This window comes from Monodon monoceros, unplaced genomic scaffold (assembly GCF_005190385.1).
Source record: "Monodon monoceros isolate NGI ecotype Baffin Bay Population unplaced genomic scaffold, NGI_Narwhal_1 Super_Scaffold_15, whole genome shotgun sequence".
Classification (NCBI taxonomy): Eukaryota; Metazoa; Chordata; class Mammalia; order Artiodactyla; family Monodontidae; genus Monodon; species Monodon monoceros.
In genome coordinates this window covers 87019116-87032794 of record NW_021703771.1, presented here as the reverse complement: position 1 = coordinate 87032794, position 13679 = coordinate 87019116, and the positions used below count along the sequence as shown (strand labels likewise).

The 13679-nt window shown below is 51.1% G+C and overlaps 1 protein-coding gene across 10 annotated transcripts in view; it reads right to left on the bottom strand.

Moving 5' to 3' along the window:
• Positions 1-4731: 4731 nt before the first annotated feature.
• AFDN (afadin, adherens junction formation factor) overlaps positions 4732-13679 on the bottom strand; it is a 138740-nt gene continuing 129792 nt past the window's right edge. For all 10 annotated transcript variants that reach the window (XM_029223505.1, XM_029223508.1, XM_029223511.1 and 7 more), the window contains 3 exons: positions 10768-11041; positions 7511-7595; positions 4732-6690 (listed from right to left, as the gene is read on the bottom strand). In XM_029223505.1, coding sequence (XP_029079338.1) covers positions 6537-6690; positions 7511-7595; positions 10768-11041 — 513 coding nt within the window. In that variant the 3' untranslated portion in view covers positions 4732-6536. The remainder of the gene's footprint in view (positions 6691-7510; positions 7596-10767; positions 11042-13679) is intronic.

Genomic DNA, 13679 nt, shown 5'->3' with positions numbered 1-13679 from the left:
AAAATGCTTGCTTTTTCCTTTAGGTAGAAGGACGGGGGCGCGGGGAAGACTGCAGAGGAGCTGTGACTTGCTTTATTTATAAGCCTCTCTGCACGTTGATTTTTATAAATGGCTTGCATGCATTTCTTAAACAGCATTAAAACAAAAAAGCAGAAACATGTCACTTAGAACCTGGTAAACATTTTTTCAACAGTTAAGTACTTGCAAGCTTATCTCATTTTTCTAGAGAGAAAAAAACTGATGCCCGGGAGGATGAGAAATGAAATTTGACCTCTTATGATGGTTATCTGTATATCTCTAAAAGTTTGCAAGTGACTAGAATTAGGTTTTTCAAGATGGCATGCAACTCGTGCAAAGACTGACAACCCATGACAGCTGGGGTCTCGGGCTCCCGAATGCCCACTCCACGCACTGAGTCTGTGGACTCCACCCGGGTTTCCATGCTCCGGGTCACCTCTGCCTCTGGACTGCTTGTTCTTTGCAGAGTTTTCGGAACGACCTGCAGGCACTCCTGGGAAGCCAGAGGTCCTGGCACCGTCTGCCCTCAGCCCCCCCGCAGGCCCTGGCCCTGCGCCTGCCCCAATGTTCCCCGCAGCCGCAGGAGGCTGTGCTCCCTGAGGACGAATCCCAGTGCCAGCAGGAAAGTGTTTCTCCCTTGTCCTGGGTCTTCAGTTTGGGGCAGGAGAGAGCATTCAGGTGAGAGGTAGGAAGGAGAAGTCTCTGGAAAATCCCTCCAGTCTCTGAGCAGAGTCTCAAATGGTAGGTGGGATTTTGGTACAGTGACATGCCAGGAGTAACTTTATTCCACCGGGGAGGAAAAACTACCGAGTTCTGTACAAATTTCATTTTATTTTTTGGCCGCGAGGCATGTGGGATCTTAGTTCCCCGACAAGGGATCAAACCCACGCCCCCTGCAGTGCGAGCGCGGAGTCCTAACCACTGGACCGCCAGGGAAGTCCCTGTGCAAATTTTAAATTGTCACCTTCAAAGGAGTACTGAGCCTTGAGAGTATATATTAGTTTCTGGCAGATAAATTGTCATTGTTTTGCACATTTAAGAACTTCCAAAGTCGGGGCCAGTTGTTGCCATGAACTGATTATGCTGGAACCGTTTGCTAATGTTCTCTTAGTTTACAGCAGCTCAGGAAGCAACTGCACTGAAGCGTCTAGAAGCGTGAAGTCGGGCAGCCAGGACCAGCCCAGGGCTCCGGGTCCCCCTTCTGCTGACTTGCCCTGCGGGCCTCACGCTGTGGCCCAGACCACCAGCCAACGGTGTGAGCTGAACTCCTGGCCTCGATTACCCTGTGTGTCCAAAAACGAACACGGTTTGCCTAATGTAACGCAAAAGTTGGATTCAGATAAACAGAAAAAACCCTTTGACGTGAAGTTATTAATAAACAGTCAACACCAGTGGCCAGCACTTAGGAACGCCCATCCGTATCTTAGCACGTGACCTGGTCACTAGGCTGCTCGAGCACATCCACCTGCTTCCATCAGCACCGGTCCTTGGAGCCTGGTGACCCGCAGGCGCTCAGCACGGCCGGTCCACACCAAGACGTGCTGAGTGCAAAACACACTCCGGATCGCCAGGGCTGCATGAGGAGAATGTGGAATGGCTCAGGAATCCATCTTGCACTTCTTGGATATATTGGGCAAAATAAGTTATTTCACCCATTTTCTAAGTGGCTACTAGAAAATTTAAAGTTTCCTAAGTGGTTGGCATCGTGTTTTACCGCACCCTCCTTTATCTTAGGACGCGGGAACAGGGTCACAGAGCTGAGGTGCCAGCCTCAGTGCAGACCCAGGTCCCGTCTCCCACCCAGCGCCCCGGGGCCGGGTCCTCACGGCTCCCTCGCCCCACACTCGCGTCTTTGTGCTGCAGCCGGTGCCGACGGGGAGGCGCCTCAGTCCCCATGGGCGCACAGCTCACGGTGTCGTCAAGGCGATGACCAGGCAGTGACGGCCTGTCACGTGACGGATGGCAGGCAGCGGTCGTGAGCAGCGTGGACCAAGCACAGACACTTCTGTGTGTCTCCTGGCTCCACCGACAGATGGACACTCTCCTCGATGTGGGGAGCGGGGGTAAGTCCGATCCAGCTCCTGCTGTCTGTGCAGCGACACTCCATCGCCCGACCCCCCCCCCCCCCACCGTCCCCGCTGCATCTGGATCTGAGCCCCGGCTGCACGGTCACCCCCATGCTGCAGCGGCTCCGGAGCAAAATGCTTCCGCCGCTGCCTGGCGCCGCTACGTGGTATCACCGGCCCGAGGGGTCTGCTCCCCGCCGCCAGCCCCGCCGAGGGGCGTCTCTCTGCTACTGGGGCCAGACTCCGTCGGTGCCGTCCCTGCCGGGTGCCAACCGGGGAAGTGCCCGCGAGACGGAGGCTCCGTCCTGGCCACCCAAGGGTGGGACCCCCGTCCACAGGCCACTCTTCCTCCTGAGTTCCTGGGGTTGACTGGACTCCACTAGTGGTTGCCACAGGAGATGGGGACCCTGAGAGAAGACCTGAGTGGACGATTCAGGGGGAAGTCAAGCGGCACCCAGTTTCTTCTGAGCCATCACTTTAACTGTATTAAAGATCAGTTAAACAACTGGAAAGAATGAGCAAGAAACACCACAAACTGCCCGGAGAGACGGGTTCACTGAAATACGTCAAACTCTACGTCCCAAGATTGGGAGGCTTTGGGACAGTTTCCATGACCGTCAGTAATCTTCAAGTACTCGAGTAACGACAGGTAAAGGACAGAAATCAGGGCAGCCAACACGGAGGCCCCGATCCCCGGCTACGCCTCACTCCCTGTCCTGGACACGCCGCGCGGAGCGTGTCACACCTGCTCAACTCAGGCTGTCCTAGTGTTTGGGCCCATCCCCATGGAAGAAAAACGTGGGGGAGACAGGACTTCTTCCAGGCTGCACAATTAACCTAGTGTTTTTCAGGTCTCTCCTTTCTTTGCTGCTAGATCACTTAACGTTTCATACTATGTTTTAAAAATCCCAGTTTGAAGCTGGAACCATTGTCACCAGTTTAGATTTAGGCCATTTGCACCTGTCTTCTCCATAAAGAATAAAATACAAGCTTGACAAGAGCAGTGAAAAATGAGGCTTAACCCACCGACGACACGTGAAGATACCGCTGTGGCCCTGCAGACACCCTGCCCACGCTCCCCGGTGGCACCTCCATAGACTCTGCCGACTTCCCCCCGGACCTCAGCTGTGCCCCCAACCCCGGCCCCTCCTCTTTCCCACCTCCATCAGCAGCCCATCGTCCACTTGGGTCATTCAAGCTGGAAACCCGCTGTGGGCAAGCCCCAGACGTGTGTGGTCCCCATCACCCCGCAGACGCTGCCTGCCCTTTCTCCCCACGGCGGCCAGAGCCGCCCTCAGGAGGGCGCTGGCTTCCTCCCTCACCTGCTCAGAGCCAGCAGGAAGCTGCGTGTCCAGCCCGCGCCCCCTGGCCCCCTTGCACCGCTCCGCCTGGGCTCGGGCGCCCTGGCCCGTTGCTCTGAGGGCAGCAGCCTTGCCTCAGTTTCCCCTTCTGCCTGTAACAGTCTTGTCTCCCAAAGGGAGGGCTGTTTTCTCAGTCTACCATCTCCGTGATTTCAACTGGGTCCTTCTAGTAAACCTTCTAAGTGCCCTGGACATCTTCTTTATGCAAATTCATAGTTACTATGTTTATGTAAACGAACCATGTATTTCTGTCGCCCAAGATCTGCTTTGGGATACCTGGGTGACCAGTGACTCACAGGTAGGCACTCATAAGGCATATTTGTTGAATAAATTGCGCAAGAAATTGGCTTTTATATCCCAATTTCAAGTTGAATATGTATCTCTGGGGTTACATGACTTCTTTGAATAAACTGCATGAATACAGGCATGAGAACTGGTCACTTTTTGTACCTATTTCCCTTCTGCAAGCCATTCCACCTCAGTTTTGCCAGGGCCTAATGTTACCCTAAATGTGTAACTAAATCTTTGAAATCAGCTTTCCACAGGCAAAGCAGAGAGGAATCCACTGTCCCACGGCCACACTGGAAAGCTGTCTGGTGCTCGCTGACCCAGCGGACAGACCCCTGGGGTGCAGAGTCATTACTGCCATTAAAAGCAACAGAACTGTGGCCCTGGGATGAAACGGAATCAGTATTAACACCGTCTCTTTTAATTAAGTTTTCGTCCTCCCGACTTCAAGTACCTTTTTTGGGCCTTAAAATATACTAAAAGTGAACACTTACAGTCCCAACATGTTAACAGCCGGTGCTACGAGAAGGTCTCCTGAGTTTCTACCACCGAGATGCCCCTTCCTTTGGGAAAGTCTTTCCTGAAACCCGACAGCCCCGCTCAGAGGCCACGGTGAAGGCGGACGGGACACGCAGGCGACCACGAGCCCCCGGTGGGCGGGCCCTTGCCCTCAAGCACGTGGCACAGGCATCCGGTTCACACACACGGGCAACGGTGGGACGGCGTAACCGAGCAGCAGCCTCGGTGCCCAGCAGGACAGAGCAGCCGAGGCGCAAGGCGAGTCCTGGACGCCCGCAGGCTGGGCACTGGAGCCGCGCGGCCAAGGGGACCTGGACCCTCCGTCCGTCCGTCTGTGCGATCGGGATGGAGAACGTCCGCCCGACTGACACGGGACGGGACCGATGCCCGGTGGACGGATGAGTGGATGGGAGTGGGAGACGGGAGGGGGACTGACAGCACAAAGGCAATCTTTTCAGCACTGTCAAAATCATAGCGAATACACTTAAATACATACAAAGTTTATTAAAAATAGGTTGCCAATGAAATACAGTAGAAATGGAAAACTACAGCAGTTCTGATGTCTTCTCCATAGTAATGCACAGTTATGACACGCACTTTTACACATATTCACATTTGACCTAATCGTCCAAGGACGGCCAAATCCACGTGTACGGGTTTACAACCACACATACCAATATCCCCGCGTGTAAATATTTACATGTACTTGCATGTACTTAGGTGTATTTGTTGTTTTTCTACATATTAACAGAATAATAGTTTACCTGCATCTTTTTCTTTAAAGAAGGCGTGGATTTAGTCCCCATAAGGCTGCCAGTGCTCTCAAGACGTCTGGGAGGAGCAAGCATGCAAATCCTTCATAAACACTTAGAACCACTTTACTCTCTTACTTAACAAGGGAGATGGTAAAAGCACACTTCCAAGTGAGAACGCTGACAGACACAGAAACTATTTACACTCGCGTTTTAATGACTTGCCATATAGCTCTCGTGAAAGTGTGCGTATTCTCCTAACACACGTACTGGCAAGAGAACAACATGGTACAGAAAAACCATCTAGACCCACAGCAGGGCTTGTCAAATAGAACACTGGCTCTTAATCACAAAGTAATTTACTGTTTGAACATCACATAATATAAAACAAAGTGAGGTCCGTTTCCCCAACACCAGCCACATATTCACAGCTGAAGAAGTGACAGTGGTAACTAATAATTCCATACATGAACATTAAATAACTCTATTAGAATGTAAACGAACAGCCTGAACCGCCATACGAACTTCTCTTACAGTGTTTAAATTACAGACGCCATATGCAATTGAGCCCCTTCCTTTCCCTGGCAGCAGATCCATGTATAAATCCAGTCCTTTTTCAAATTTTGAATTTCTGAGTTGTGCTCAAGTGTCACCTACTAAGCTCTCACTCTTCTTAGATATTTTTGTTCCTATTCATGTCAACACTGTTCCGTAAAGACGTCCTCTTTTATAGATTCCCTTGGAATATTTCAAACAGTTAACTTTCTAACGCAACTGCCATCTTCGAAATCACCAATGACTTACTGGTATAATGATAATCTGATATTTATAAAAATAAAATTTCCTAAGCTTAAATCCTCAAAATTTTCTTCTTGGAGAAACTTGTTTTAATCAAATACTAGAGCTGAGCCGGAGGGCTGTCCCTGTAGGGCGCAGAATGGAGCATCTTACTTGGAGGACGCTTGGGTCTGGGCTGCTTCCTGGCTGCAGGGACAGGAGGACGCCAGCCATGGGCTCCTCAGCACACAAGCGTGTCTCCGCGTGGTCCCTCCTGGAAGGTGAAACCTGACTCTCCCGCAAAAGAGACTGCAGGTGCCGCTACACGGTGCAAACGACAGCCTGGGGAGTTCAAGCTACTCTGTCTGATAAGCGAACATAAGGTTTCAGAAAAAGAACAGAAATAGGATTTCTTTGTGCTCCCTGGGGGAAGACAGGGGAGAAGAAGCATCTCATTATCCTCTACTGCCCTTCATTCTGCCCCCTTTCAGGCCCAGACTCTAAAAGAGAAACTAAGAGAAAACGTTATCTTCGTGGGCGTCAGATAATGAAGAAAGCAGACAGGGTCTAAATTGTAGAAATGACACTCTCTTGGTAAAATAAAATGGAATTTCTTAGCGCTGGAACGCTTCCAAATGCCAACGCTTCTAGAAACAGGAATCAACAGTGGCTTGGGAAGGTGGCCCGCCCCATCCTCCGGGCAGGTGCAGCCCGGAAGCACAGCGAGAGGCCTGGGCTGGACACAGGGGCCTTCCTCACTTCGTGTTCAGCTCGTTCTCCAGCTCCGTTAATTTGCGAGAGGCTTTCACTTTATTGGAGACGTCGTGGCCTTGGGAGAAGAGGCGCTGGCGCTCTCTGAACGTCAGGTTTTCAGGGGCTCCGGGACCCCCAGGTACATCCGCGTCTTGGCTGCATTGGAAGGAAATGCAAAGGGTTACTCGTCAAAATAGAAATAACCCGTCAAGGAGTAGCTAAGTTTACATAATGCGCAGTTAAGTAAAATTTAGAACGAAGACTCATTCTTTGTTAAATTTTGTCATACTCCTGCCTGTGGGCTGTATTTAAACCCATGTTGGAGAAGGGCAAAATGTTCCGCTTACTGAAATGTTAACTTTCTCCAGTCAAGCCCAACTCTCAAGCCAGCAACTCCAGTTTTAGCAAACGGATGATGCTCGGTAGTTGAGGTGAACTAAAGAGCATCGTTTTCAAGCCCAGCATTTTAATGAATCCTACATGCATCCGAGAGGCATCTATCAACATACTAACTTAATAAAAAGTTATAGTAAGATGCTGAGGATTTTCTGCATTAGTTCAACGTCAATGACTTAAGAACTGTTTGGGCATCAGCCGTTCTGACTAAAACCTAGTTAAGGACGTTCGCTGAAGACTGAGGGGGCGGCCTTTCGCGGTCCATCAGGACACCTGGGCTTTTTGCCCTGGACTTTGCGACCTTCTTTGGTGGAAGCGAACAGCAATGTGTCCAGCTGCTTCTAAAGTTCTGACCAGAAAGCCTGGTACCTACGCACCATCTGAAGCAGAACTATGTTAGCAACACAGGATAAAACAAAGCCTCTGTGCTCACGCAGTTCTGTACAATGAGAAACACCTGAGCTGACGACGAAGCCTGACATTTCAGCCCAGCCTCATAAACGGTGGTGCAAGAAAAAAGTCCTTGAGGACGAGACACTCGTCTAGCACAAGTTCAGTTCTAGCAAGTTCTAGCAAATACCTTTTAGACAGTTTCTCTCTCGGATCGCGATAAACGTCATGGGCCCCGATCAGTGTTCCAGCAGATCCCACGTAAGAGTTTGGTCCTTTCCCATAAAAGGAAAAGTCAAAGTTAAAGTACTTGCATTAGTTCCCAAACTTCACTCATGATGAAGGTGCAGTGCTCGTGACGTCTTCAAGTCCTGAATAAAGCAGCCAAAGGCTCTTCAAATCAGTAAAAGATCCATCAACTGGACATTCACATCCCTCGGTGGCCTGAGCAACCCAATCAGGACCCTCACAAGGTGCTAAGTACCTGGCCTGCTGCCTTTTATTATTAGAGAGGAAACCAGCATAAGTCTTAGGGGGTAACAGCCGAAAAGTTCAAATCAGGTAAAATGTATAAGTATCATGAATTCACAATAAAAATCCACAGAAGACTGACTCAAGTGGGGAGATGGCAAAATTCTTCAGACACTCCTGACACTAAGAATTTTCTTACAAAATCACCGACAGCAAACGCGACCCAAAGATTAAGAAGTAATGCTCCTCTTTTCAGGACAGCTACTGAATTGTTCCCCCACAAAATAAATGGCTATAATTCTTAAAACTTTTGAAAAAAATAAGGTACTAAACCCCCCTAACGTTTGATACTAACGCTGCATATACAAAATCACTGACAGAATAAAAAGGAGACCTGAATCAGCATGGTGTGACTGTCAAGACGGCTGGCCTACGGCCCGGCCGGTAACTGTGGGCGAGTGACACGGGCCGGCCTGGTACCAGCACCACATGCCCATCTACTGCAAAGGGCTGCTGAAGATCAAAAGAGATGATGCACGTAAAAAGCTTTAGATGCATCCGAATGTAAGGTAATAATGCCACTGAGGATGTATGATTAAATCAGTACTAAGGTACTTCTGCTGTTAACACGAGCAAGAAAATTTCACACTTTGAAAAATCTTTTGCTTATAGCCTAGGGTGGAGGAATAAACACTCAAAGTACTCAGCAAACACCGACAGTGTTGTGCACTGGATTGAACAGGCCACAAAACTATCACAATATTTCAACACTAAAATTATCCTTTTCAGACAGGTTGCACAAAAATGAATGCTTATGTTTCTTTCCTCCCTTTATAAAAGGAGCGTGTGACGTGCAGCCATGTCTGATACGTCCAAGACGAAGCTCAGTCACTTCTGACGGGTCCCTGCACGCACCGCATCCTCCCTCACGAGTTAGTGCAGGCCACCGGATCGTGGCCCGGGAAGTCACCCTCCGCAAAGACTCCAAAGATGAAAGAGAAACACATCTCTAGCTTAAAGTAATCTGTTCCGGGCCTTTAGATAAATTATTTGCAGAGTGGAAAGCTTTCAATTTTAATTCTACATTTTCCCTTCATTTTGCTTTAAAAACGTTGTGTTTTATCTTTTGAGCTTTGATTTAAGAATACTTGCTTCTTCCCACTGGTAAAAATCAGTTCTTGAAAAATTTCAGAATTTTAAATCAGAATATTGAATAGTTTCAGCTGACTATACATGAAGTAACGCTACACATTCTTTTTTTTTTTTTTTTTTTTGCGGTACGCGGGCCTCTCACTGTTGTGGCCTCTCCCGTTGCGGAGCACAAACTCCGGACGCGCAGGCTCAGCGGCCATGGCTCACGGGCCCAGCCGCTCCGCGGCATGTGGGATCTTCCCGGACCGGGGCACGAACCCGCGTCCCCTGCATCGGCAGGCAGACTCGCAACCACTGCGCCACCAGGGAAGCCCAACACTACACATTCTTCAAATCATTTTCAAAGAGCTTTAGTAAAGAACATTTTTTAACACGTTGCTATGCTAAAATTTGACATCATCCATTCCAATCCGTACCCTAACCCTACTCCTCACAGCATCAGGGGAAGAACCGAGTCCAGGCCACAGAGGCTCATGGCAGAGGGGGGAGCTGAACAGGGTGAGACAGTGGGGGAGCTGGCGGACACGAGGGCAGAACGCAGACAGCTCTGCACTTTACGAGGAATCTTCAAGAAGCAGGAGCGACCAGACGCAGGGTGTAACCTGCTCCCATGCGGTACTTTTAGTGTGAAATAGAAGAAGGGCTAGTGATGTGACTGAAAGCCCAGATGGCTAGAAGTGACACCGCACTACAATATCCCTCACCAAACCTATTTATCTGTGTCACGACACTCACAAAACATCTAAGGTTCAGCCTGTAGTCTGATGGCATCTTGCTTCAAAAACTGCTATTATCACACAGGTCTTTAAAGGTACCACATTCTAGATATTTGCAACAGAGATTTTACAAAAAGATTTAACGTTGGCTTCTAAGTGACTCGACCTAAGGATTATCTACTAAACCTTCCAAGTGAATCAGAGCTCTGACTCAGGCGGCGAGAAAGATCCTAGTAAAACTCGTTTACCTACGAGTCACGGTTACTTCAGTTTGACTATTCAGTTCTTTTAGAACTGCCAGGAGGCCGAGGCACGGACTCTGCAGAACCGAGAAGACTCAGTTTGAGCATGTCTACTGCCAGCCTCCCAATGTTTAAAGTGGCCAGATCAGGCTGAAGCCTGAATCTTGAGGACACATCTAACTTCCAGCGCTGTCTCCAAAGCTATTAGGAACACGGGCCTGCGGCACCCGTGGGTGTGCTCTGAGGTCCACGGAGGGTCACGGCCAGAGGCAGCCGCACGCCCCCTGGGCCTGGCCAGCAGGGCCGGGACGTATGAGCGTGGGAGGGACTGGGAGGGACAGGGCCGGCTCGGGCGGGGGTCGCTTCACACCCACCCCGACAGGGCGGCTCAGCCGGCAACACGAAGTTCTGCGTGTGTTAAACAGCTGGAAGTACACAGGTGCCGACGGCACTAGCGACAGGAAGAAATTTAACTGTGGACACCGAGATGCTCGAGTGCGCACCCACTTATTTGAGGTAGGGGACGCAGGCCGGGACCAAGAGCGCTTCAAGCGATTAGGGGGACGGAGGAGGGCTGCCGCTGCCGGCTGACTGCGGAAACGGGACGGTTTCCAGCGCGGAGATCACTGCTGGCGCCCTGAGAGCACCTGCCCCAGAGCAGGAACGCCGGCCTTCCCGCTGCGGTGGAGCAGAGAGAGCCCCGCTCCACGGCGGGCGGCGCGAGCCCAGCGGAGCGGAGGGGCAGCCGGACAGACGGCAGAAGCTCGGCTTGGTGGCAGGGGCGGGGGGTGGGCTGGAGAGGAAGACGCCACCGCAGGCCGGCGCCGCGGCGCGGGGAGGGCCCGGCGCGGGAGGCGCATCCTGACCTGCCGGGCCGCCGTCCTCGTCGTCGTCCTCCTCGGTGTAAGCCACGAGCTTGGCGGTGTACAGGGCGTCGGGGGAGAGCACCTGCGCCTGCAGGTAGGAGGCGGTGCGCTGGGGCGGCGGCGGGGGCGCGGGGGCCGAGGGCTCGTAGCCCCGCGGGAGCGGAGGGCGGCCCAGGCCCAGCTCCTCGGGCTCCAGCAGCTGGCGCTCGGCCTCGTCGTGTTGTCGGCGCCGCTCGGCCTCCAGGCGGCTGTAATACCCCTCCTCCTGTCGCCTCTGTGGCAGTGGACAGAAGCGCGAGGTCAGCAGGCAGGAAGGGACGGGCCTGCCCCGGGTCCCCCAGCACCACGGCGGATGGACCCGGACACCATCTTTCCTTGGGACTCGGTCTCCGACGCCAGACCGCGTGGGGACGGGGGAGGGAGGAATGAAGGAGCTGTCAGGGCCCCAGCCCCAGGTACCACGTGGCTGTCCCATCCCCAGCCGCTTCTCTCTCTCTCCTTCTGTTGCCGGTAGGACAGTAACTTACCTGTCACTCCTGAGTTTAAAGACACAGGCACACCAAAACTAGGCTGCACCTGCCTTTCTAGAGCTGGCACTTCCCGAAGTGCAGCCCTGGGTGCTTTTCCACCGAACCCCAGTAAGCTCAGAAGAGCGGTCCTTCCTTGACAAGAAGGACGTGATTACGTCACCTGGCTGACTTCTAGGTATTCAGAGGGAAGTGACTAGGAAACCCCGAACTGTAAAAAAACATTACTCATCTTTGCAAGGTCACAACCAATACGCTTTCCACGGTTTTTAATTGGTATTTCAAATCTTAATAAACTCCCTGCCAGACAGAAAATTGAGAGAGCCAGGCAACAAGATATTCAAATATATTTTGACACAGACTGTACATTTTTTCTGACATATATCTGCACAAACTACAGTTGACAGTGTTAATTTAACATTGAAAAAAGTAACAGCACAGTTTTGTTAAAGATTGACAAAAGTTTCAGAACACAAGAAAAAAGTGAAGAAGAAAAGAGCCGAAAGATCAAACAGTAATCTGCCTTAACTTGAGGAATGTTCAACGTACAATGTGCAGAACGGAAGTACAGTGGACTTGAAATTCATTCAACGGAAGGTGACTAATTTTAGGGGCCTTGCTGGCATTAGGATTAAAGTTTTTAGTCCCCATTTCACTTTGCACACTGTGTCTTCTCCCTACTCCCTCCACACCACACACACACACACACACACACACACACACACACACACACACACCCACGAGTGCACAGTGGGCAAAGCTTCACCTTCTGAGGGAGAAAACGCTAAGAACAGATGCCAGCCTCAATCCTGGCCCTGGGCCCCATTTCTCACTTCATCTTCTTACGCTATGTTGAGACACCCTGAAGGAAAAACATTTTTACCTTATTTTCTACACAAAATGAGCGTTCTGTTAGAGTGGGGAATTAAATCTGGAACGACCTCTGCAGAGTCTAAGTGGAGTTGTGAGGAATCTTAGTATTATGTGAACAAAGCTCACTTGGCCACATTTTAGGGAAACCACAACATGTTCTTTCAGTTACACTAAGAGCAGGTATAGTCACATGAACCGAGAAGACTTCATTCTACCCAAAAGTGAATGGCACGTTTTCCTAGGACAGAGAAACCCATCAATGTTGGACATTCTCTATAAAAAATAGGTTATTCGACTTCCTTTTACACTGAGTGCTCAATTATAGAAGCAGTTACCCACACACAGGTGCACCTGACATAATCACGAGTTGTGAGAACGCACACTGGAAAAAAGTCAAATAACCCAGGAGTTTCCCAACGTGGAGAACATGGCCTGGCCGCCTCCCCGCGGGCACTACTCCCAGGTGGCCGAGGGCTCAGGCAGAGAGAGGTGGGACAGACAGCTGAGGGGCCCGGCCAGGAAAACACACCCTGCGAGCAGCCCCGGGACAGCAGCACGACAGACACTGTAAAACCCGGGTCTAGTGGCTCAAACTGTGGAAACCCCATTTCCTTAGACGCATTACTGACTTTGACAAGCTCGAGGGGAGCCTCACCACGAAACCCCAGACTCTGGGAACAGCGCACAAGCTCTTCAGGCACAGCCGACAGCATGATGACAGGAATGGCAAAGGCCAACAGACTGCAGACATGGCTCGTTTCAGTGCAGGTGTGCCCACGTCATCTACCTGGCTCGCACTTAACCAAGTCATCCGTCATTTCCACTGTCTTACTCTCTGCCTGTCGCGTCCCCACAGACCCCATCACTACCAGAGCCCCCCAAGCTTCCTCCTGCAGGGTGAGCTGTGAGGGTGCTCGCTGGACTTTCCCCACCAGGAGCCATGACCTCAGAGCTCCCGCCTTCACAGAAGGGAGGTAACGGAAGGCCAGCTTCTCCCACACCTTGTCCAGGGCCCGGCCGGCCACGGAGAGACCCAGAAGCGAGCCCAGAGCCGCGGCGATGCGCCCACAGACGGCAGGGCCTGGAGGGCAGCATCACCAAGCACCCATTTCTCAGGGGAGCTCAAGTGTGCTGTCATGTTAAAAGCAATTAAAAGGATTACCTGAATCTCAGAAACCCACATATGGAAACAAAGCAATAACTCAGGATATCTACCAGATTACACACTAAATTAAATTTCCTTGTATCGTGTTTTCTATAAGCCATTTGCTCTCTTCACCCCGACCAGAATTAAGTCATGAAATAACCGATTTGAAACCCTTAAGGTTAACAGAGTGACTTCCTAGTTTCCTGTCCTTCCCACGGCCCGACCTCCCTGTGAACAACTGGACACTTGTCACCTTCACAGTGACAAGCTGGACCCTGTCCAGCAAAGGCCAGAGCCCCGAGCACACAGAGGCCCCACAGTCCACAAGCTTGAGCGACAAGACTCGGAGGAGAGGGGGTGGGGGG